This window comes from Sorex araneus, chromosome 3 (genome assembly GCF_027595985.1).
Source record: "Sorex araneus isolate mSorAra2 chromosome 3, mSorAra2.pri, whole genome shotgun sequence".
Classification (NCBI taxonomy): Eukaryota; Metazoa; Chordata; class Mammalia; order Eulipotyphla; family Soricidae; genus Sorex; species Sorex araneus.
In genome coordinates, this window is record NC_073304.1 from 227505363 (window position 1) to 227530787 (window position 25425).

The 25425-nt window shown below is 60.4% G+C and overlaps 1 protein-coding gene across 1 annotated transcript in view; it reads right to left on the reverse strand.

Annotated features, from left to right (window-relative positions):
* Window positions 1-7861: 7861 nt before the first annotated feature.
* Window positions 7862-25425, reverse strand: part of CACNG5 (calcium voltage-gated channel auxiliary subunit gamma 5) — a 34436-nt gene continuing 16872 nt past the window's right edge. The window contains exons 2-6 of the mRNA XM_004617984.2: window positions 15067-15340; window positions 13611-13697; window positions 13023-13163; window positions 10373-10518; window positions 7862-9566 (exon numbers count right to left, since the gene is read on the reverse strand). Of these exons, the coding sequence (XP_004618041.1) occupies window positions 9309-9566; window positions 10373-10518; window positions 13023-13163; window positions 13611-13697; window positions 15067-15262 (828 nt within the window). The 5' untranslated portion in view covers window positions 15263-15340 and the 3' untranslated portion in view covers window positions 7862-9308. The remainder of the gene's footprint in view (window positions 9567-10372; window positions 10519-13022; window positions 13164-13610; window positions 13698-15066; window positions 15341-25425) is intronic.

Consider the following 25425-nt stretch of genomic DNA (forward strand, 5'->3'; position numbering starts at 1 on the left):
CTGGGCAGCAGGAACGGCCCCAGGGCCCGTCCCCGAGGCTGCCACCCTCGCTGCAGATGCAGTGACAGCAGCCAGCGCAGGCGCAGCTCCACGCTCTGCCCCTCGGGGCGCTGGAGACGCGGGCAGAGACCCACTCCCTTCCCCAAAGGGGGGCTTCAGGGGCGTCACTTGGGGCTCCCGGGAGAGGAGGGGTGGCAAGCCCTCTGTGGGAGACGTGGGCATTTCCCCATCTTCCTCCTTCGTCACCTCCCTTCTCCTCCTCCATCTCCCCCTCCTCCTCTCCCTCCTCCTTCATCCCTCCCTCCTCCTCCTTCCCTGCATCTTCATCATCTTCCTCATGTTCTGTATCACCTGCAGCCTCATCTTTATCTTCATCATGTTTGTTCTCCTTCTCCTCTTCCTCTTCAGTTTCTTCTCCTCTTCCTGCTACTCCTCCTCCTCTTCCTCTTCTCTTCTTCTTCCTCCTCCTCCTCTTCTTCTTCTCTTCCTCCTCCTCCGCCTCCTCTTCTTCCACCTCTGCTTCCTCCTCCTCCTCCTCTTCTCTTCTTCCTCTCCTCTTCCTCCTCCTCCTCTTCTTCTCTTCTTCCTCCTCCTCCTCTTCTCCTCATCCTCCTCATTCTCTTCCTCCTCATCCTCCACCTCTGCTTCCTCCTCCTCCTCCTCCTCTTCCTCCTCCTCCTCCTCCTCCTCTTCTCCTCGTTCTCCTCATCCTCTTCCTCCTCTTCCTCCACCTCTGCTTCCTCCTCCTCCTCTTCTCCTCTTCTTCCTCTCCTCTTCCTCCTCCTCCTCTTCTTCTCTTCTTCCTCATCCTCTTCCTCCTCGTCCTCCACCTCTGCTTCCTCCTCTTCCTCCTCTTCCTTCTCCTCTTCTCCTCTTCTTCCTCTTCTCCTCTTCCTCCTCCTCATCACCCTCTTCCACCTCTTCTTCCTCCTCCCCTCATCACTCAGCTCTGCCGACTGTGAGCGTAAAAGGGACGAGAGCTGGACCACCGTTTCCTCGCAAACTGTCCATTGGGAAGGCCCCACACGACCTCGTGCTCCGGGACCACCGGCCACTCGTGCTTCCCCCCTCGTGCATGGGCTCTGCTGACAGAGGCAGTGTCCTGGGCCGCCCTCGCTGTATGAGCCGAGGCCAGACGGGCGACAGCAGGCACGAGTGCTGGGCCCCAGGTGCCTCCGTGGTCCCGCCCGGGAGCCATAGCTGAGCCTCTGGTCTCGGACCCTGCCCTGACTCCGGAGCACTCTTGCCTGCTCGAGCCCCTTCCCACGCCCCGTCCCTCTGATTTGGCTTTCCGGGGAGATCCTGGCTGGGCCAGGTGGGGGCCCGGGAGACTCTGGGGACAGTCAGCCCTCGGGCCGTCCCAGGAGGTCAGCAGGAACTGGAGTTTTTCTTTTTTCTTTTTGGGCCATACGCGGCGATGCTCAGGGGTTCCTCCTGGCTCTGCACTCAGGCGGTGCTCGGGGGACCATCTGGGATGCTGGGAATCGAACCTGGGTCGGCTGCGCGTAAGGCAAACGCCCTCCCCGCTGTGCCATCGCTCCAGCCCCGCTGGAGGAAGTTGAGGGAGATTGGGGACAGGAATATGTGGAGCGGAGGGCCGAGGGCCTAGGAGTTGGTCAGACCTGGCCTGTCACAGCACAGTCACATGCTTCGGGGGCTCTCGGGAGAGTCACACAAGCTCCGAGCCTCGGGGCTAAGGGCGCATCCTTTGCGGGTTATTCTAAGGGCAGGGTGGAGTTCCCTGGTACATAGTAGGTGCTCATGGAAGTGAACTCTCTGCCTTTTCTCCTTACCCAGCTGCTGTGAAAGCTGCCCCCGGTCCTTCCCTCCGTCTGGGCTTGGAGAGAGGAGACGGGGCGGGGGGGGGGGGGGGACAGAGGGGCCGGGCCAGCCCTGCGTTTCAGCGGGCGGGGTGGGGGGGGCACACCCAGGCGCTGAAAGCTCAGCTCGAGCTACTGTATGGGGATAATTATGGCTGCTATTTCTGTGCATTTGTTTAATAACGCTAATTTGGCGACAGCCTGATATTATAGCATCCTCTCCCACACAGAAGTGGCTTTGGTTCCCTATTCACCAAAAGCCATTTGCATTTTTTTTTTTTTTTGCCTGTGGGGCTCCAGCGGTGACTCATAGCTGATGGGCCCTCCTCGGAAGTGGTGTAGGGGGTGTTGTGTGTGTGGGGGGGAGGGGGCGTGCGGGGCAGCGAGGCCCGAGCTCCTGGCCACAGGCTGTTCTCAGGATGACCTGAAACTCACCCAGCTTCCTCCCCCCATCCCCACATGCCTTTCCAGTCCTGCTTCTTTGAACGCTGCCTAAAGAAGTGGGTAGATCCGAGCCCTTGAATCGGGATGGACTTTTCGGGGGAGGGTTTGTGATCTCATGGGTGAGAAAGAATAAGCACCACACACTGTCTTTTCGTTGTTCATCGATGTGCTCGAGCGGGCACCAGTAACGTCTCCATAGTGAGACTTGTTTTTTTTGTTTTCTTTTTTTGCTTTTTGGGTCACACCCAGCGATGCTCAGGGGTTACTCCTGGCTTTGCACTCAGGAATTGCTCCTGGCAGTGCTTGGGGGACCATATGGGATGCCAGGGATCGAACCCAGGTCGGCCACGTGCAAGGCAAACGCCCTCCCCGCTGTGCTATTGCTCAGAAAGAATAAGAGAAGTCTTATTCCCAGCTCAGAGGCCTGGGAAGTCAGGATCGGGGCCAAGAGTGACTTTTCTCAGTAAAAGTCGGCAAAATACTGTGGCTGAACCTCCCCCCCCAACTAATGTCCATCTACGGGGCCCTGGGGACTTCCACATAACGGGCTGCTCATGGCTGAGGACGTCAGAGAGCAGGGGAGGGAAGAAAGGGAGGGACAATGTTAGCTCTTGCAGCCTCAGGGAAGTATGATCCTGGCTGGCTCTTCAAGGCCACCCCGAAGGAAGGTAGCCAGGAGGTTCCACAGGGGCGACCTTGCCCGCCCCCCCACCCCCTCCCCGCTCTATCCAATCAGGAGTCAGAGTTACCCACCAGTTTTCGGGAGGTGGAGAGGACGTGGGGGTCAGGGAGAAAATCTAGACATCAAGTTCAGTGATGGGGATCACTTGTGTCACTTGTCATCCCGTTGATCTTCGATTTGCTCGAGCGGGCGCCAGTAACATCTCCATTCGTCCCTGTCATGTGCTAGTGTAGCCCAATGATATCTGCTCGCTCCAGGAACAGGAAGAGCCTCAAACCATTCATTCAGGGTTGTTGTTTGCGTTTTGGGTCACACCCAGCGATGTACAGGGGTCACTTCTGGCTCTGCACTCAGGAACTACCCCTGGCAGCACTCAGGGGACCATACGGGATGCTGGGAATTGAACCTGGGTCAGCCGCGTGCAAGGCAAACGCTCTACCCGCTGTGCTATCACTCCAGCCTTTCCTTCAGGGTTTTGACGAAGAAGTCCGACCGCCTCGTAGGTGGGCGGCCACGCGGTCTTTTGACGTCCCGTGGAATCCAGTCAGTACCGTCTCTAGTCCAGCGGTCGTCTCTGAATCGCATTACGTGTCCGGCCCATCTGATTTTTGACGCCTTGGCAAACAAGACAGCGTCCCTGATTCTTGACCGTCGACGGAGGTCGGAACTCCAGATTCCTTCTCCCACTTGAGTGACGGGGATACGGAGGGGAAATCGACAGGGAAAAGCAGGAGGTGAGGGAAGCAGTCGCGATAAGCTGCAGGCGCAGGAAGTCTGCGGGGTGAGAGGTGGAAAAACCTGGACCCTTCCTGGGAGGGAGGTGAAGGCAAGGGTGCTTGCTGTTCCTCCCCGTTTCCTGCCGGCCTTGCTTTGGAAACGATTTCTGTCTGTTTTCCTTTAGAAACCATTCGGAGTGCTTCCTCTCTGGCTCCGCCAAGGGAAGACAAGAATCAGCATCCAAGGTCAAAGGCCGTTGCAAAAGCAACACAGAGAACCAGCTTCACGGGGCCGGAGCGATAGTCCAGTGGGGAGGGCGTTTGCCTTGCACATGGCCGACCCGGGTTCAATCCCCGGCATTCCATAAGGTCCCCCAACACTGTCAGGAGTAATTCCTGAGTGCAGAGCCAGGAGGAACCCCTGAGCATCACCTGATATGAACAACAACCTGCCTCTCCCCTCCACCCCCTGAGCCCTGCTGGGAGTTTAAAAATTGAGAGAGAGAGAGAGAGAGAGAGAGAGAGAGAGAGAGAGAGAGAGAGAGAGAGAGAGAGAGAGAGAGAGGAAGGAAGGAAGGAAAGAAGGAAGGAAGGAAGGAAGGAAGGAAGGAAGGAAGGAAGGAAGAAGAAAAGAAAGACAATTTTTTGTTTTTTTTTTGCTTTTTGGGTCACACCCGGTGATACACAGGGGTTCCTCCTGGCTCTGCACTCAAGAATTACTCCTGGCGGTGCTCAGGGGACCATATGGGATGCTGGGAATCGAACCCGGGTCAGCTGCATGCAAGGCAAATGCCCTGCCCTACCTGCTGTGCTATTGCTCCAGCCCCGAAAGAAAGACAATTTAAACAGTGGAGTGTGGTCAACATTTCTAGAATGTTCTAGCAGGAGCTTTTGTCCTGACCTGCAGAAACAGATCTTGGGGTTCAGCGCTGGGAACCTCAGGATTTACTGTGAGCTGCACCTGGCTTCCCCTTTCCATCCTCTGAGGACCGGCTCAGGGCCCCCCTGGGCTGTTCCTCCCCACCCCTCCCCTCTGCGCTGCAGAACCAACCTTCCCCTCCTCCTCTCCGCTCCCCGGCCCCTCCGGGGGCTCACTCGCCCGCGAGAGTTTTCCGTGGATGCTGTGTCTCCTGTGCGGCTGGGGTGGGGGCAGGGGTGCTGCTGTTGGGGTTGAGGGGGGTGCTCACCCCTCCGTGGGGTCTGCACTCTGCCATCCTCTCCCCGCTGGTGACCCCGGCTGGGTGGGGATACCGAGTCACACCGTCGACTCCGGTTTCCAAAACAACGTCCCCGGGAGGCCACGTGGCACCTGCTTGCGCCCCGCTTGTCACCTCCCAGGCCGGGCGCGGCGGGCGGGGTTCCGCGGAAGCCCCGGAAACAGCCGTCGGGGTCCGGACCCCCGGATCCCCGCCCACGGCTCCCAGGAGCCTTTCCATCTGCGGGCCCAGGAGCCGGCGGGAAATGGGGCCCAGGGGCTGGCCTGGGCCTGTGTGCAGGGGCCCTGCTCGGGGAGGGGGCGGTTGGGGTGCGAGGACGAGCCCGGAGCTCTTCCCGCCTCTCCTCTGCGCTAGCCGGCGAGGCGCGGGGAGTGGCCGCCTGGGGGAGGTTGGTTCCGCAGCGATTTCCGACGTGGTGTGAAGCCACGGGGCCCGCAGGCGCGGCTCATGGGGCCTCTGCACCCGCCCCGCAAAGAGCACCGGGCAAAGAGCATCGGTGCATTTCTGCGTCCGTGGCTCTGACCTGGTGCCCCGGAGCGCCCGGGGTGACCGCTGGACCTTGGGTGCAAATGGGGTGGCCCTGGCTGGGCTCCCGAGACTCTGAGGTGGGGGCTGTCGCCAGAATGTCGTGGGGAGGGGCCGCGGGCGAGCGCGCATGCGTGAGCAGGGGTGCAGGTCCACGTGTCTGTGTGAGTGTGTGTGTGTGCGCGCGCGTGTGGCCGTGCCCACGTGGACACACAGAATGTGCTTTTTGCCCCGCCCCCCCCCCCTCGACTCAGCCGACCCAGGCCCAGACACCGCCCCTGCCCGTCCTGTCTGAGCTTCAGAGCTGATCTCCGGGCGGCTCTGGCGCAAACGCCTTCAAGGCGAAGCTGCTGTGGGGGCCGCAGGGCCGGGTGAGCTGAGCTGACCACAGGCTCAGGCGGAGCTGACCCGCACAGTCCACACTCTCCGCTCTGAGGCCCCTCGGGGACAGCGGACACACAGTCTGCACCCAACACACACACACACACACACACACACACACACCAGTACCAACACCCCCCCATACCAACACACACACACACACACACACCCCATACCAACACACACACACACTCATACCCAACACACACATACACCATACCCACACACACACCCCATACCCAACACACACACATACCCCATACCCCCACACACAAACCCCATACCCAACACACACACACACCTCGTACCAACACACACACCCCCATACCCAACACACATACCCATACCCCATACCTCCCCACACACCCATACCCAACACACACACATACCCCATACCCACACACACACACCATACCCAACACACACACACCCCATACCCAACATACACACATGCACACACACCCCATACCCAACACACACACATACACACCCCCCCTGTACCCAACACACACATACCCCATACCCAACACCCCCACACCACCCCCACACCACACCCAACACACACACATCCCCAACCCCACACCATACCCAACATACACAACATCCAACACATGCACCACACACACCACACCCAACACACACCACATCCAACACACACCCATATCCAATACACATACCACATCCAATACACATGCACACCCAACACACACACCCCCAACACACACACTGCATCCAATACATAAACCATATCCAACACACACACACACCCAATACACCCCCAACACACACCCCCAACACAGACACCACACACCACACCATACACACACCACACCACACACACCACACATACCCAACACACCCACCACACACCACATCCAACACACACACCCCAATACGCACACACAGCACACCACATCTAATACACAGACACTACACCCAACACACACACTTACACAGTAAGGAGGAAATCTGCCAGCAGGCATCTCGGGTGTCTCGGGGTCTCCGGCTTGCTGACCTCCCCCATCAGACTGTGAGCTTCCCCAGCCTCCACCCTCTGTGGGCCAGTTCCTCACCACACTTTTCTGTCCCCATACCCCTTCCTGGGTGCTCCTAGCTTGGGCCCGTTTCCTGGGGAGACTGAAGGCACCCCTCTTATCTAGCAAAAGGAGTGACCCGAGCACTGTTGAGGAGAGCCCTGGCACAGCACGGGGCTGGGGAACATGGGTTGGCCGGGGCGACACCCACCTACTCGCTCCCCATGTGGCACCAAGGAGAAAGCATTCCTCAGCAGGCTCCCTGGGGGCCGGGAGCGGGGTGGGCCCGCGTCCTGGCTGGGCGGAAGGAGGGTGCGAGTCCTGGTGGAGGGAACCAGGGGAGCGTGGCTGGAGACACCAGCTGCTTCTAGCCCCCACTTCTCATACTTTTTTTGGGGGGGGTATGTTCAGGGGTTGCTCCTGGCTCTGGGTCAGGAATCACTCCAGGCGGTGCTCGAGGGACCATATGGGGTGCCGGGGATCGAATCCAGGTCGGCCACATGCGAGGCAAACGCCTTCCCCGCTGTGCTATGGCTCCGGGCCCCCACGCCTTGATTTCTTAATCTCCGGGGCCCATTTTGTGAGCGTGGGCCATCCGAGCCACCCCCGCAGCGCTGGGTGGGGGCAGGATTCAGGCCCAGTGATGTGGGGGCTAGCCCCGGGCCTCCCCTCAATGCACAAGCACATGCAGTCCCCTTTGAGCCACTCCCCCCCCCACCCGTGAGTATGCCCCTTACAGCGCGGCACGAAGTGTGCGGCGTGGGGGTTCAGGAGACGGAGCCGGCACCTGCATGGCCGGCCGGACCCCTCGGGTGGTGGAGAGGCTGCAGACGGGCCCCGGGCTGCGAGTCGCTTAGAAGCTGACGGAGACAACGGGGCCTCGTGCGGTGACTCTGCATGCACCCTCTGCGCACCCAGAGGACAGGAACCGCCTCCCCCGACGCGCATGACCCCAGCACCGAGGCTGACGCGGCAGCTCAGGACCCGCCCGCCCAGGTTTCCCCTTCAGGACGTCACAGACGGACGGACGGACAGCGGCCGGTGTTGGCACGAGCGGGTTCTATTTCACACACACAGAAGCAAGCCCTGCACGGCGGCAGACGATCGCGAGGGGCACAAGGAAGACGCGGGGCGCTGGGGGAGGACTCGGAATCTTCTGGAACGTGCCCCTGGTGATTGACGTGGGGAGGAAATCGGGGCCCGGGTGACGGGCAGGGTGAGATGCCACAGGACGAGAGCGATCTGGAGCTTTCTACACGGGGCTGAATCTTCAGAGCTGGGGTGTATTTGTGTGTAGGGGAGGCGGGGGGGGGTGGGTGTCCTGAAAATCATCCAAGCCAAGCCCCTCAGGGCAGGGTGGCGCTGGAGCATCAGTGGCTGAGGATCTATCTCCTCCCTCCCCTTCCGTCTGACCCCCAGACTCAGCTGAGTCTGTGATGCTCGTATGGCCTCGCGGCCCCCAGGCTCGCATGGGACCCTCCCCTCCTGCGTACCCCAGGACGCGGCTGGCCTGAAGCTGGTGATGAAGTTAAAACTGGGGGGCGGGAGGGCGCGTTCTCTGCTCTGACGGGCCAGGACACAGGCTGGGGGCGCAGACAACAGCTGCAAGCCCAGGAGACAGGGGTAGGGGGGTGAGGTCCCGCCCACACGGGCCCACCCGCACTGTCTCCCCCCTCCAGTGCCACCTCCAGGCCAGTGACCCCTGACTCCGGACCTTAGGAGAGTGAGGGGACAGCTGGCCGGCGGGGGACCAGGAGTGGGGGAGACTCGGTCCCCGGGAAGGTACGAAGGGAGAAGCCGCCCTCCCATGCCCCACCCTCCCGAGGGGCCCCCGAAAGGCCGGCCCCTGCGCCTCAGGTTTCCCAAAATGGTCCAGGGGCTGCCAGTCCCGGCCCCGGCCCAGAGGCCCTCCCTGCCCGCAGTGGCCGGGTTCGAACACTCCCGCCCGCAGCCGTGGGGCTTGGGGTTAAGGCATCGCAGGCCCCCGGGAAGATGGTCTCTAGGGAGCCGGTGAATTAAGACATTGTTAGCGACGGCCACCTCCGAGTGATGTCAGTTGAGGGGGCCCGGGGCCCCCACGCGGCCCCTGAGGGGACCAGGGCTCGGTGGCTGCGCAGAACCTGCAGGGAGGAGGGACAGTTCAGGTGTGGGGGGCGGGGGGCAGTGGGACCAGGGTTTCCCGGGGGTCAGGGCCGGGACTCAGAAGCAGCCAGAATTCCAGGTTCCCCCCCAACTTCCCCCGGCGCTGGGCTCACGTCACGGCCGTGGGGCCAGGCCAGCGGCCAGCGGTCAGCAGGGCAAGCTCTGGGCCAGGCCTGGCACCCGGGGACAGACACGAGCCTGGACACCCCCTTCCAGGGGCAAGAGGGGAGCGGTCAGCCACAGAGGCCGGACACCAGCCGGGGCCATCACGGTGGGCGTGGGGCAGGGCAGGGCAGGGGGGACGCGGGCGGGCCGTCCTGGGTGTCCGGGGGGGTGGGGGGCTCGGCTCAGCAGGGCGAGGACGACATCTGGTCGTAGTCGGGGCACTTGAGCAGGGCGGGGTAGCTGCTGTTCATCTGCAGGGACGCGTCGCTCGAGATGTCCGAGGGGCTGCGGCCGCGCGCCCAGGCGTCGGGGTGCAGGAACTGGCCCGAGTAGTCGGAGCAGTTGCTGAGCCGCGGGCGGTAGAAGCCGGGGTGCGGCCGGTACATGTCCTCGGCCGTGTACCGCTTCATGAACAGGTACACGGACATCACCCCCGCGCTCTGCGGGCGGGCAGGGGGACACGGGGCACGGCTCAGTGCCTGGGGGCACCGGGCAGGGGCGGGGGGGCGGGGGCACCTCCAGGACACAGGAGCTGGGCGGGAAGGGAGTCAGGGGGAGAGTGGGCCTTGGGGCACGCTGGGTGCAGGGGTGCAGGGGTCACGGGGGGGGCAGAGTGGGCCTTGGGGCAAGCTGGGTGCAGGGGTGCAGGGGTCATGGGGGGCAGAGTGGGCCTTGGGGCAAGCTGGGTGCAGGGGTGCAGGGGTCACGGGGGGCAGAGTGGGCCTTGGGGCAAGCTGGGTGCAGGGGTGCAGGGGTCACGGGGGAGGGGGCAGAGTGGGCCTTGGGGCAAGCTGGGTGCAGGGGTGCAGGGGTCACGGGGGGCAGAGTGGGCCTTGGGGCAAGCTGGGTGCAGGGGTGCAGGGGTCACGGGGGAGGGGGCAGAGTGGGCCTTGGGGCAAGCTGGGTGCAGGGGTGCAGGGGTCACGGGGGGCAGAGTGGGCCTTGAGGCATGCTGGGTGCAGGGGTGCAGGGGTGCAGGGGTCACGGGGGGCAGAGTGGGCCTTGAGGCATGCTGGGTGCAGGGGTGCAGGGGTCATGGGAGGGGGCAGAGTGGGCCTTGGGGCACGCTGGGTGCAGGGGTGCAGGGGTCACGGCGGGGGGCAGAGTGGGCCCCGGGGCACGCTGGGTGCAGGGGTCACGGGGGAGGGCGCCTGTTCTGGGGGGAGAGTCGAGGCGTCCCAGCAGGTACCCTGGCCCCTCTGAGCCCGGCCAGGGCCCCCCTCCCTCCCCCCCTTCGGGTGCTCACCTCCGTCAGGAGGAAGGAGATGGCGGCGAAGGCGAAGGCCCAGCCGTACTTGTAGCTGAAGTAGGTGTCGGCGTCCCGGGGCCGGTTGAGCAGCTCGTCGTTGATGCTGGAGATGTAGAGCACCAGGCCCACCACCAGCGACAGGCCTGCGGGGGCGCCGGGAGCCGGGTTGGCGCCTTCCCGGGCCCCCCTGGGCAGGACCCCTTCCCTGCGAGGGGCTCTTGTCCGATTCCCAGGGGACGGGCATGGGGACCCTGCTGGCGGGCAGGGAGGCTTTGGGGAAACTCGGGGTGAGACGGACTCGCGGCCACCGGGGTGACCGTCCATCGTCCTCCAGGGCGGGCGGGGAGGGGCCCCCTCGTGTCAGCCCCGGGCAGGGGCCAGAGCTCAGCGCCCGGGCCTGCTCTCAGCCCCCCGTCCGGCAGCAGGAAGAAGGGGTGCAGCCGCTCCAGTAAATGAGTCTGTCCGAGGGCTGACCTCCAAGGGCAGCGAGGGGTGACCCACTCGAACCCAAGTCCGGGCCGCTGCCCCAGGAGCCCGCTGGGTTATCAGTGGGCTCTTATCAAAGGACGGACGCCGCGGAGACGCCGGGCCCGCAGCCAAGGGCGAGGAGACGCAGCTGCCTCGCAGCCAGTGCAGGGGCAGTTCAGGGGGAGACGAGAGAGCGAGCGCCTCGCCCAGGGGGGGAAGACCACTGCAGAGCCAGTCGGGGACACTGCCCCCGCGGGGAGGGCTTGCTGGGTGGGTGGGAGACGAAGGGACCAAGGGACAGGGGGACGGAGGGGGAGGTTGGATGTGCAGGCGAGGCAAGAGGCCGGGTGGAGGGGAGGGAGACGCTGTGGCCTGGGCCACTCGGATTCTCCTAGAGGCCACGGCCAGGGGGACTGGGAAAGGAGATGGAGGTGCCCCGGGACTCGGGGCAAACGGGGTGTCGGGGGCCTGAGCCGGTTATCCTCTTCTCCATCCTCCCTCCCTCCCTCCCTCCCTCTTTCCCTCCTTCCTTCTTTACTTCCTCCTTCCCTTCTTCCCCCTCCCTCCCTCCCTCCCTCCCTCCCTCCCTCCCTCCCTTCCTTCCTTCCTTCCTTCCTTCCTTCCTTCCTTCCTTCCTTCCTTCCTTCCTTCCTTCCTTCCTTCCTTCCTTCCCTCCTTCCTCTGTTCAGCCATCCATTATCCATCCAAGTATCTCTTCTCAGTTCCCTCCCTCGTCAATAAGTTTAGGGGGACAGGACACCCTCACCTCACTTCTCACCTCCTGCCATCCTCCTCCTCCTCCTTCCCTTCTCACCTCCTGCCATGCTCCTCCTCCTCCTCCTCCTCCTCCTCCTCCTCCTCCTCTTCCTCCTCCTCCCCCCCCTCTGGGTCTCAGCCCCGCCCCTCGCCCCCTCCTGCCCTCCCCAGCACTGCATACACTTGGTTCCCGCACCATCTCCTTCCATCTGGCCCACACTCCCTTCCGTCCCCCTGGGCCTCTCTCTCACCCTCTGGCTCCCCCGCCCCCGCCCCGGGCATGTCCCTGGTGTGGGTGTGAGTTTGCCAGTCCCTTCTGCCCTCCTCCTTCCTGCCCGGAGGCTTCTCGCCCATCAGGCGCATCAGGTGGCTTTCAGGAGCCACTGTGGAGCCGCCTGGTACCTGTCTGGCCAGGCACATCCGCACTGAGCAGACCAGGGGGCGGGAGGGAGTCACAGCTGCGCAGGAGAGAGGGGGGAGGGCTGGAGCTGAAGGGAGCCGGCTCCAAAGGCCGAGCTAGAATGCAGCGGGCAGGGCGGCTGTCTTGACGCGGCTGGCCCAGGTTCCCCCGGCATCCCAGATGGTCCCCCAGCACCCCCAAGAGTAATTCCCAGGGCTGGAGCGATAGCACAGCGGGGAGGGCGTTTGCCTTGCACACAGCCCACCCGGGTTCGACCCCCAGCATCCCATAGGGTCCCCTGAGCACCGCGAGGAGTAATTCCTGAGTGCAGAGCCAGGAGTAACCCCTGTGTATCACCGGGTGTGACCCCTCTCAAAAAAAAAAAGAAAAAAAAGTAATTCCCGAGCCAGGAAAAAGCCCTGAGCATTGACGGGCGTGGCCCCAAAAGAGAAAGAAGAGTCGGAAGATTTAGCCCTTTTACAGACAGAAGTATTAGCCCAGAAGGTGGCTGGGTGGTAGAATATTTGCCTTGCATATGCGTGCACACACAGACACACAGACACACACGGACACACACACGGACACACACAGACACAGACGCTCAGATGCACACACGCACATATGTGCACACAGAGACACACGCACACACATATACACAGACACACACAGACACAGACACACTCAGACGCACACACGCACACATGTGCACACAGAGACACACACGCACATACATACACACAGACAGACACAGACTCACTCAGACGCACACACGCACACACACAGGCACACACGCGCACACACATGCACACACGCACACACACACACTGCATCATCAGCAGGAGCTGCAAAGTAGCCGGGGAAGGACACAGTGTGAAGAGGCAGTGGGGTCCCCAGGCGGAATGAGGCGCCCTGTGCCAGCCTTCTCCGGTGCTGCCCGTCACCCACTCAGAGGGCCCCCACCCGGGACTGGCCAGAGAAGCCCCGTGGAGCCCCGGAGTCCAGAGCTCCTCCACGGCCACTCACCCGAGAGGATGAAAAAGATGCCGGAGACGAAGGCCAGGATGGTCCGGTGCGGGCGGATGTGCCCGATGTTGCTGAGGATGAAGCCGATGAACATGAAGAAGAGGCTGACCAGGGGGAAGGGCGTGGCCGAGCGGATCATTTCTGGCGGGGGTGGGGGGGACAGAGGACGCGGTCAGCCGCCACGCCTGCACCGCCCACCCTCCCGAGCCGCACGTGCCCGCCGGGGTCTGCCCGAGGGGCTGAGGGGGGCAGGAGGACCCCAGAGTGCCTCTGTCCCCTGGGTCGGGGGTCCCCGCGTGAGAACCCCCAACCTTAGACTGCCCCCCGCTGCGGGTGCAGGGGACATGCCTGGACTTGAGGGAGGACTGCCTGAGGCCCGCGGGTGGCCGCGGGTGGGTGGGACTGAGCCGGCACTCCAGCCTGGCAGTGGCTGGCGGTGGCTGGGGTGGACACGCCCGTGCCCTGTGCCCCGCCCCCGCCCGGTCTCCAGTCACTGGTGGGGTCCCCGTGGTCGCCTGGGCCCCCTGGGCTTGGGCGTCAGCACCGGGAGGGTCTCGTCTCCCCGGGGCCGCCCGGCCCGACACCTACTGAGCACGTTGACCGTGGACTCTGAGGTCAGCTGCGCGTTCATGGGCATCACGTCCTCGATGGTGAAGCAGTGGCCGCGCTCCTCACCTGCACGCAGGGCACCGTGTGGGCAGCCTCGCGGGCACATCCGGCCCCACGCTCGCCCCGAGAAGCCCCGAGCCCCCCGCACCCAGCCCGGCAGGGTCTCCTCGGCCAGCTCAGGGCAAGCGGCTGATAGAGGGGGAGGCTGGCCAAGGCCCACCCGTGAGAATGTGAGCGAGTGTATGTGTGTGTGTGCGTGAGTGTGTAAGTGAATGTGTGTGTGTTTGTATGTGTGGGAGTGTATGTGAGTGTGTTTGTGTTATGTGTTTGCAGGTGTGTGAGTGTGAGTGTATGTGAGTGTGTGTGTGAGTGAGTGTGTTTGGGTGTGTATGAGCATGTGTGTGTGCATGCGTGTTTGTGTGTTTGCATGTGTGAGTGCATGTGTGGGACTGTGTGCATATGTGTGTGAGTGTGAGAGTGTGTGGGTGTGAGTGTGTGCGAGTGTCTGAATGTATGTGTGAGTGTGTGTGCAGATGTGTGTGTTCAAGTGTGTGCATGTGTGCGAGTGTGAGTGTGTGTCCGAGTGTGTGTGCGCATGTGTGTGAGTGTGTATGCGAGTGTGTGTACATGTATGTGTGAGTGGGACTGTGAGTGTGCGTTCATGCGTGTGAGTGCGAGTGTGTGTTCGAGTGTGTGTGCACGTGAGTGTGAGTGTGCATATGTGTGTGCACGTGAGTGTGCATATGTGTGCGAGTGTGTGTGCATGTGTGAGTATGCATGTGAGCATGTGTGCATGTGTGTGTGTGTGTGCGCATGTGTGTGTGTGCAGGGCACAGGGGGTCTTGGAGCAGGTTCCCAAAGCCTGGTGAGCCGCAGTGGCAGCCAGGTCCTGGCGACCCCAAACTGCCCGGAGTTCCCGCAGGGCCATCCCCAAGGCGGGTGCAGCCCTGGCCAGCACCCCAGTCCCAGGGCTCGTGGCCCCAGGACCAGCTCACTCTGCCCCAGGGCCCGAGGCGAAAGGCTGGGTGACCACAGGCTCCGCAGGGCAGGGGCGCGGCTACTCTGGGGGCGGTCAGGTCTGCACAGAGCACTCGGGAACCAGTGCTCAGGGCACCCCAAGCCCCACGGGCTGGCGGGAGCCTGGGGTAAGGGTGGGAGGACAGGGCCGTTCTGCAGAGTGGAAGGGTCAGCTGGGGTGACCCTTGACCTTTGTTGGGGTTTTTCCCCTGCCCCTTCGCGGCCGGACAGCGAAACCCAGTGGAAAGGGCGACCTGGCGCCCGTAGGCTGGCCTCACCCCTGTCCCGGGCCCCCACCCCCTCACCGCCCAGGGGGACTGAGCCCCGGCACTGCCTGTGAGAATCCCGGGGGGGGGGCAGTGGGGGGGTGCAAGGTGCCGGGCGCCTGCCGGCGGGTGCGGGTGGGGTGGCGCCTTACCAGCCAGGAAGCAGACGCGCCACAGGCCCGAGTGCAGGCACATCCTGGTCTCGGTGCTCTGGTTCTGCGGCAGGACCACGCCCTCCTCCAGGTAGAGCCAGTAGTCGGTGCTCACGGCCACGCCCAGCAGCCCCAGGCCGCACACGGCGAACACGCAGCTCAGCAGCGCCAGCGCCCGGCGCCCGCACGCGCTCATGGCCCCGCGCGGGTGGCGGGCCGCGTCCCTCCGCCAGGGGGCGCGCTCTGCGGGCGAGAGCGCGGCGCGGCTCGGAGCCTGCAGGGCAGGAAGGGCTGTCAGCAGGCCCCAGGCGGGGTCCCGAGTGCGGGGACTCCAGACGGACGCCCGCCGCACGCCCCGCTTCCCCCACCCCAAGCCACATGCAGGGCGCCCCTGACGTCCCCGGCACTGCATCACCCAGCCCAGAGCTGTCCCACCCACGGGTCTGGGCATGAGGAGGGGAGCCCCAGGGGTCCCCCGAGCACTGTCTGGGAGCACCCCCAACAAAGACTACCAGCCCAGTTCCCTGAGGAGGCGTCACAACAGGGGCCCCTCTGCCTCTTTCCCGTGGGCATCATTTCCTCAATGGTCCTTGCAGGCCTCCTTGTCCTATCTGGAAACTCCTCTTGCCTGAGTAACAGCACCCATTCATTCACTTATGCATTCATTCATTCATACACACATTCATTCATCTATGCATCCACTATTCATCCATTCCCACATCCATCCGGCCACTCATCTTCATTCCCACATCCATACATTCATCTATTCATCTACCGTTCATTTATCCACAAATCATTTACTCACTCCTGCATCCACCCATCCATGCACCCATCATTCATTCACATCTCCATCATCCATCCACCCATTAATGTACACATCTACCATTTGTTCATCCAATAATTCATTCATTCATCCATCTATTCATCTATGCATCCACCATTCATTCATTCACTATCTATCCATTCATCATTCACACATCCATGCATGTCCCATTCATTCATACACAAATTCATTCATTCACTCCTTTATGCATCATCCATTCCTTTATCTATGCATCCACCATTCATTCACACATCTATCCATTCATCTATGCATTCATTCATCCACCCCTCCATCCATTCATCCATCCAACCATTCATTCATGCATCCATCAACCCATTCATTCACGCATTCATTCATGCAACTCACATATTCATTCATCTTTGCGTCCAACACTCATTCCACTCATCCATTCACACATTCATTCATTCACTTCTTCATCCAGCCAAGCATCCATCCACCCCCCTCCATTCATTCTATGCATTCGTTCATTCAGCAGCCCACTGCGTCTGACACAGGGTGAAGATACACAAAGGTGCATTGTCGGTGCCTTGCATCCTTCCGGTCTGGAGGGACCCAGTCCCCCAGCTTGGGGGGGGTCTGTGGTGGGGTTGTCTGCCGGAGTGCACGGGGCTGGGAGACGGGAGCAGGAGTGTTCTCTGTGGACTTCCAGCTCCCTGCCAGGAGGGCTTGAGGAAGCAGGCATGGGCGTCTCCCAGGAGGAGGAAGACGGCAGCGAAGGCTTCTTAGGGAGGTCTCCCTTGAGGATGCAGTTCCTCAGACCTCACTTGACCCCGGTGGCAGAGTGCGAGGAAGGGGCAGGGCACGTGCAATCGATGAACGGGCGTCAGAGTCCCCACCAGGGAAACCACAGGATCCTTTAGGGGGCGCCCCCGGGCTGAGAGTGGGGTTGGAGCTGGGGAAGAGGAGGTAGGCTGGGCACACCAGCCACACCCCCAACCCTCGGTCCCCCAGGGCTTCGGAGCTGCCGGAAGTGCAGAGGTGCCCAGGCTTATCTGCCCACGGCCCCCTTTGCTGAAGAAACCTCACCCAGCGCCCCTGGAAGTCTGCCTCTCAGAGAACACGCAGGAGCCTCTCTGGTTGCCCCCCCCCAGGCTCTGATCGCCCCACCCACCTCTCTAGAGCCCGCGCTGCAGGCTCGTGCCCACTGTGGGAAGCTCTGTTCTAGAACCGTCCGGGGAGCCTCTGGCCACGCCCAGGCCTGGGGTCCCTCTGGGAGCGTCCACGCCTGTGGCGTTGCTTCTGAGGCCAGTCAGGCTCACACAGCCTGGCCACTGCCACTTGGAGCGTGGCCAGTGGACTGGGTGCAGCCATGTGGCCTGGCCCCTCAGCCCCGTGGCTGAACAGGAGTGAGAGGCAGGGGAGTGGCGTGACCTGCCCAGCCATGGGCGAGGTAGCCCCGGTGCTGACAGTGACCAGAGGGGTGACCCGTGGGCTGGAGGGAGTGGACAGAGCCCTCTCCAGCCCAGGTGAGGCCTGCCCACGCCAGACCCACTGCCAATGTCCAGTGTCAGGCCGCCCACCAGTGTCCACCCCCCAGTGTCCTTCCGCGCGTCCCTCTTGTAAAACAGGAAAGCAGACACTGAGGCAGCTCGGAGTCCCTCATGTCCGGGGCCCAGGGGTCCCACAGGACAGCTCAGCAGGGACACCGGCTGCCCCTCCCCCATCCAAGTGTCCCTCCTGCTGTTGACCGGGGTGGGGGAGGGAGAGGGAGTGGGCACTCTTTTCCAGGATGGGGGACCTTTCGGCCCCGACTGTCCAGCGCCCGTTCACCACCCCTGCTGTCTGGGGGAGCCCTCGCCCCGCTCGTGGGAGGCGGGTACCACCCCATGCGGCTGCAGTGTCCTGTCCACGAGCTCAGGCGGCCAAGCCCAGGCCACTCTGGGGACAGGGCTGACCTCCCCGGGAGGAACAGCCAGCCCCTTCTTGGCTTCCCATCAGTGCCCCCGGTTGCTAGGGGATGAGAGGTGGCAGCTGCCAGGGCAGAGCTTTGCAGGATGCTGCGTGCAGCGGACGCGGGTGTAACTCGGCAGTGCCCAGGGCTGGGCGGAGCCCCGACCTCATCCCGGAGGAGCCCAGGGCCGGTCTGGACTTTGAGCTCCACAGACAAGAAAGAGTCGGGTCTTGGGAATTTGAAACGATGTGAGTGGAAGGGAGACTGGATCTGAGTTGATTCGTGCAAGCCAGAGAGAAGAGGGCAGCGGTGCCCGAGGGACAGTGGCAGGTCTGGGGTCCAGGACGTGCCGAGGAAAACCAAGACGCCCCTTCTGAGTCTGTGGGGGTTTAGCACGAGGGCCCCCCAGCACCGCCAAGAGGAAAAGGGCCCCCCAGCACCTCCGAGGGCTCACGAGCAACCACAGAGGCTGAGTTCGTTAGGGAAACTGAGGCCTGGTGGGGTCCAGCAGCCTGCAGGATGTCACTGGCACGCCGAGCACTAGGGCGTCGGCAGCAACATCGTTATTTAGGGTTGAGGCCACACCTGGCAGTGCTCAGGGATCACTCAGATTGGGGGTGAACCCGGGCCCCCCCCCCAGAGGGCCCTAAGCTCTCTCCAGCCCCAACAGTAAATCTAACCTAACCTCTCCTCTCCCTCCCTCACCCTCGCTCCCCTCTGCCCCCCTCCTTCTCTCCTCCCTCCCCTTCCCCACCCCTCCCCTCTCCCCTCCCCTCTCCCCTCCCTTTTCTCCCATTTCCTCTCCCCTCTTCCACTCTCCTCTCTCTCCTCACTCCTCCTCCTCCCCTCCCATTCCTCCTCCCCTCCTTCCTCCCCTCCTTCCTCCTCTCCCCTCCTCCTCATGCAATTTTCAGCACCCCCGGGGGGTGAGGGGGGGTCTGGTGTGTCAATACAGGGACCTGAGGATTCTGTGCAGCTCGATCCCTGTGGTGCCTGGTGGTGCTGGGATACTATGCCTCCAGGGCAGCACCCATGTGACACTGGGAGTCACACTGGGACTGGGTGCGTGCTGGGCATGTGCTCTGACCACTAACATGGTTAAGAGTATGGTCTCCCGGCCCTGACGTGGCTTTAGATCCAGCCCCAATCTCCAAGTTTAGGCTCCCGCTACACCGGCTCTTCTAGAAAGAAACAAGGTTCTGGAAGGGTCGGGGCAGAGAGGCACATCCAAAGCGGGGAATGCAGACAGCAGGTGACTCATCACTGTATCACTGTATCACTGTAGCACTCACTGGATCACTGTCACCTGTAACATTGTAGCACTCACTGTATCACTGTCACCTGCATCACTGTAGCACTCACTGTATCACTGTCACCTGTAACATTGTAGCACTCACTGTATCACTGTCACCTGTATCACTGTAGCACTCACTGTATCACTGTCACCTGTATCACTGTAGCATTCACTGTATCGCTGTCACCTGTATCACTGTAGCACTCACTGTATCACTGTCACCTGTATCACTGTAGCACTCACTGTATCACTGTCATCCTGTTGACTGTATCACCATAGCACTCACTGTAGCACTGTCATCCCATTGCTCATGGATTTGCTCGGGCGGGCACCAGTAACATCTCCATTGGGAGACTTGTTGTGACTGTTTTTGGCATATTGAATATGCCACAGGGAGCTTGCCAGGCTCTGCCATGCGGGCGGGATACCCTCGGTAGCTTGCCGGGCTCTCCCAGAGGGACAGAGGAGTCAAACCTGGGTTGGCCTTGTGCAAGGCAAATGCCCTACCCGCTGTGCTATTGCTCCAGCCCCAAGGTGGCACACAGGAGACTTTTGGTAAAAGCCACACGTCACCGGGAGGACTGTGTCTGGGCCCTGCGGGCACAGGGCCCCATCAGCACCCCTGGGACTAGGCGAGCCACCCCTCAGGGCAGGGGAGATGCTTCTCTCCCTCCAAGCCCACAGGCAGCCCCGAATGCGAATGCGCAGAGGGGAGATGTCCGTGAGGTCGCCTTAGTGACCCCACCAAGGTCCCCATCCCCCTGTCCCAACTCCCCTGGGGCGGGGGCGCGTCACTCCAGCAGTCCGGCCAGGGAGGGACCCTGGTTCCCACACAGCCAGGCCCGGGTTCCTGTCCCTCCCACCACTGCTTCTCCCCCTGAGTCCCATCCCTCGCCTCCGACATTCCTTCCACCTCTTCTCTTAGGGGAGGACAGTTTTGTTTTTTTTTTTTTAATTGTTGTAGCAGTTGCTGGAGCAGTGGCTGGAGCAATAGCACAGCGGTTGGGCTTTCGCCTTTCACTCAGTCGACCTGAGTTCGACTCCTCTGCCCCTCTCGGAGAGCCCGGCGAGCTACCGAGAGTATCGCACCCGCACGGCAGAGTCTGGCAAGCTACCCGTGGCGGATTGGATATGCCAACAACAGTAACAATAAGTCTCTCAATGAGAGACATTACTGGTGCTACTGCGGCTGCTACTGATGTTGGCAGGCAGGCAGGTAGGGAAGGGCCCTCCCAAGTCAGTGGCAGTAAATCTCCTGGGAAGTAATAGCCCTGACGTCAAGGAGAACGGGTGCCAGTCTGGAACAGACCCTGAGCAGGAGGGCCAGCTCCTGCAGAAACAAAAGGCCAGGACAGGAATTTCAAAGAAGACCATCACCACTCCCAACACTCCTGGTAACCTCCCTAGCTACGGATTTTGACCGAGGTAGAAGCCCCACATGGGGGCAGGTTGGAGAAGCCCTGTAAAGGCCACGTTGAGCAAGGGAGGGCGCATATGCTGCCCGAGCCCTGTAGGATGACATTACTTTGTCCTCTCCCCCCTTGCCACGAAGAGGCTTGTCCTGGTTTTTCCCGGAGTTTAGGCTTACCCCAGTCTCACCCATCAAGGTGTTCCCGAATCTCTCCCATTCCTTTGTTTAGCTGTAGTCACTTCTTTATGCTCTCTTCCCCAAAAAGAGTTAATCAGCTTCTCCCCCTAATCTGACTCTGCTAATTTGTAAGGTCAGAACTTCCTAGGATACTGAGCTTATATTATATAAGTTCATATTGCCTTTCTCCTCTTCTTGTGCCTTTTGAATAATTTACTTTAAAGCAATGTCCATTTTGTATGGACACAAGAAGACAATATTATGTTTTTGTAACTTGGGACTTAATTGGCTTCGAATATTATTCCCTCCCGGGCATCTGCTTTCTCCACTTAAGCCTCAGTTGCCCTCAGTTCCTAGCACCTCAAAATCAGGGTCCCGACGAGGGACGGGATGGACCCAGGGCAAGCGGTGAGTTATGTGCTACCCTGGCACATAATGGGCCTGGCCAAAGTGCCTAATTCTTAACTATAAGTTAAAAGCTTGATCATAGACAAATGCTGTCATGATCCAAAAGTAATGATGAGACTAGGACCCTGCTAGGGATAGGAAAGACTGATCTGGCCTGAGCACTGTAGTCTGAGATCGAGATAGCCCCAGGAGAGCAATTCTATAAGCTTTAATGCATTTCTTATTGTGTCCATACAAAATGATTAATATTATGAATGCTTATATGTTTGCTGGATGAGAAGAGGAGAAATACACTCATGGGACTCCGCCCTTGGGTGGATCCTCCTGCTGTAAGAGAATCAGTCCTAGGAGAAGCATCCCCTAAGGGAAAGGAACCTTGCCCTATTGATGGTGACCACACCTATGTGTACCAACCCCCTCATGCTGGGGGGATTTAACTAGGCTGTAAGAGTGGGTTGGGGGGCCAGATCCAGAGATCCACAGATCCAGAGAGAGATCCAGAACCGGGAGAGAAGCGGAGAGAGAGAATGAGATAAACTGATCGAGCAACCATTTTGGCCTTCTTCCTTCCGTCGCCTGCCCTTGACTGACAGCACACACAGTGGTTCCAGGGCACCGAACGTGGGTGGTGAGACAGAGCTGCCCAGAGAGCCCGCGAGTGCACACGCCCGTCGGCGAGCTTTAGTTTTTTACAGAGCCCGTGTGCTGCTTGCGCCCACCGGCTGAGCACATATGTCGCCTGCGTCTCCCCTCTTGAGATGTGTCCTTTCATGCCTTCACGCCTAATGCTGGCATGTGGGATATGTGTAGGGGCTCTCTCCGCCCCTGGACAAGCCCAGGTTCTCCCTTGAACACGTTACTCTCCACTCTCTCCCACCTTCTCTCCCGCCTTCCCTTCAAAACCTCCAAATAAAAACTGTGTGATTTTCACTGCTCGTCTACTCCTGAAATTCCTTTCTGCGAGGCGAGACAAGAACCCAGTCACCCTGGGTCCCCGGTGGCAGAGGCGGATGGGGAGAAAGTGACCGTCTTTCTCCTCCCCGCTTCACATAAGCTGCCCCTGGGGCCCACTGACGTCACTCCCGCCCCAGAGAGACGTTACTCCCGCCCCAGAGAGCCATGCTCCGCATGGAACAAAGCAAGGGATATTCTAGGGCCAAATTCCTCGACCAGGGGTATATAAAGCCCTGGAACCTCGACAGTCCCAGTTTATTGGGACCCGTTTATTAGTCTCTCCTTGAGACTCTCCCACATGCGACACAAGCTTCGAAGGCACGGGTGTCACTTACAGATCCAGAGAAGAAGAACAAGATGGACGCCTTCTCCAATCGCTGTCCCCGCCCCACCAAAAAAAAAAAAAAAATAAAACAGAGACGTGGGACACTTGCTGAGTCCCTGGGAGAGAGAGTGGCCGGGACACAGGGTGTCCTGACACGGACGTTGCTGGGGGCCACGGAGGGCAGCGGACCCGAGCTTTTTAAGATGATTACCCGGGTGCCATTACCTCTAAGTATTAGCTTGTTAATTCTCAGGAATTAACAGTTGCTAATTATCGTCCTAGACTAGCAATTAGGGAGAAATGTCTTGCGGAGATTAAATCACTAATGGCACACTTCCCTGCCCGAGCCACTAATAAGAGGGCTTGGGGGGGGACGCGAGGTGCTTAGAGGTGCGAGGTGCTCCGAGGACGGGCGAGATGGAGCACTGTCGGAGGGCTGGCTCGGAGGGCGGGAGAGAGAAGCAGGGGAAGGCTCACTCCAGGCCCACAGCCAGCCAGCTCCTGACTCCCCCGGGCCCCCAGCCGCACTCTGATGAAGGGTTTGGGGAGCCGGGTTCGAGCCAGTTATTGCAGCTGTTGCAGGGAGCTGGGCCGGTGACTCAGCGCTGGAGGAGCCAGCACCCAGCTGGAAGGGCCAATGACCAAGCACAGCCCCGGGGGCCCCTGGGCCTGCCTGCTCCCCACCATGCACCCCCCACCCAGCTTATCCAGGTTCTCAGACGCCCCTCCCCTTGAAAACTGGGACCCCCCAGGCTGCTTCTCCCTGGGGCTGGGCCAGCATCTGCAGGCCCCTGTCGGCAGGGCGCTGGTGCTGAGGCTGTCGCCGACTTAGAGGTGAAAATAGTCCCCAAGGCCGGAGCGATAGGACAGCGGGGAGGGAGTTCGATCCCCGGCATCCCAGAGGGTGCCCTGAGCTTGCCAGGAGGAATCCCTGAGTGCGGAGCCGGAAGTCAGCCCTGAGCACCACCGGGTGTGGATAAAATGGTTTCCACTTGTGCTCCCGGGGGCTCCTTCTGGGAGGCTTGAGTGCTCTGACACGTCCCCTCCTCCCCCAGCTTAATTTTGTTATTGGGGGGATCACTGGGCCCCACTCAGGGCTCAGGGCCTAATGCTCAGGGCCTACTCCCGGCTCTGTGCTTGGGGACTTGGACCTAGCACACAGCGACAGGGACAGTGAGTGCCTCAGCTGGACGCTCCCTCCAGCCCCGCCCCAGGCCTTTAAAGCAGAGACTGGGGCCGGAGTGATAGCACAGTGGGCAGGGCGCTTGCCTTGCACGGGTTCAATTCTCAGCATCCCATAAGGTCCCCTGAGCACCGCCAGGAGTAATTCCTGAGTACAGAGCCAGGAGGAACCCCTGAGCATTGCCAGGTGTGACCCAAAAAGCAAAAAAAAAAAGAAAAAAAAAGAAAAAAAAAGCAGAGATCTCTGGGCCTGGGGACAGGGGGAGGGTGGTCCCTGAGACAGAACACGCTGCATGCCAAAGCTCTGCTTCCACACCTCAGATTAGACTCTAGTCCCAGGGGGCTGGAGCGATAGCACAGCGGGGAGGGCGTTTGCCTTGCATGTGGTCAACCCGGGTTCGAATCCCAGCATCCCATATGGTCCCCTGAGCATCGCATCGCCAGGAGTAATTCCTGAGTGCAGAGCCAGGAGTAACCCCTGTGCATCGCCGGGTGTGACCCAAAAAGCAAAAAAAAAAAAAAAGACTCTGAGTCCCAGGGTGTATGAATGTATTTGTGTTTGTTTGTTTGTTTGTTCTGGGGCCACACCTGGGATCAGGGATCACGCAGACACCATATGTGTTGCCCGGGGTTAAACCTCAGTCAGCCCATGTAAGACGAGTGCCTTGCCCTCAGAACCATCTCTTGGCCCCCCTGCTGAATCCATGTTTAAAAGCATGCATCCTATGATGCGATTCGTGGCAGAAATCTCCCTGGACTTAATTACTAAAATGTCAGATATCCAAAATCCATATGCTCTTCATTCTCAGCAATGTAGAACAAATTATCAAATGATGCCTTTTCGGCAGGTCTGATTGTTGGGGGAAAATTACAAATAACAATAGTGAGTTTTCTGTTGAAATATTGATCTAATCAAAGTAAAGAGAAAGTAAAGTGAAAATCATCAACCACACAGGCGGGGTGGGGTGGGGTTGGGATGGGAGGTATACTGGGGTTCTTGGTGGTGGAACATGTGCACTCGTGAAGGGATGGGTGTTTGATCATTGTATGACTGAGACTTCAGCCTGAAAGCTTTGTAACTTTTCACATGGTGATTTAATAAAAAATTTTTTAAAAAGCATGTATCCAGTCTATCTCAAATATCTCAAATGAAATTATTTAATGCAATGTAGCATATTGCTTAGTCTCATTTATATAACTAAGCTTTTTTTTTGGGGGGGGGAAATCGAATCCTGGTCAGCTGCGTGCAAGGCAATTGCCCTACCCGCTGTGCTATCGCAACCGCCCCGACATAACTAAGTTTTATACTCTGGCATCTAAAATGCATTGCATTAAATTTTATTTGGGGGTAGTCATGAAAGTGGGAACAGTGGTGGGAGGAGGTTTACACTGGTGGTGGGACCGGTGTGGGAATACTGAATGCCTGTGACAAATGCATCCTGAACAACTTTGTAAACAAATGTTTAAATAAAGTGGAAAAATTTAAAAAGAAAAAAAAAAGACACCGGTTTTGTGCCCCCCTCTCCCTCCTGAAGTGAGAAAACACCTTGAGACGGGAACACGGAGCTGATGGCGCCCAGGTGGTGACCTCTGTGGGACCCTGGGAGGGGCCAGTGAGAGGTTTCCCTGGGGGCTTTGCAGGTGAACCCCAACTCCTGGGCCCCCCAAGAGAAGCAGAGGAGCTGAGCATGGGGTATGCCTACGTAGCAGGGGGGTGGTGAGGTGGGGCCACGCAGCTGGTCCTCTCTGCACCCATGCATCAGCCAGGCCTCTCCCCTGCCCCTGCCCTGCCCCACCTTGGGGGGGCGGGGCTCTGCTTCCTCTCCCCCTCCCCTCCCTTGCCGCCCGCCCCGACTCAGGCTCACCTGGGTCC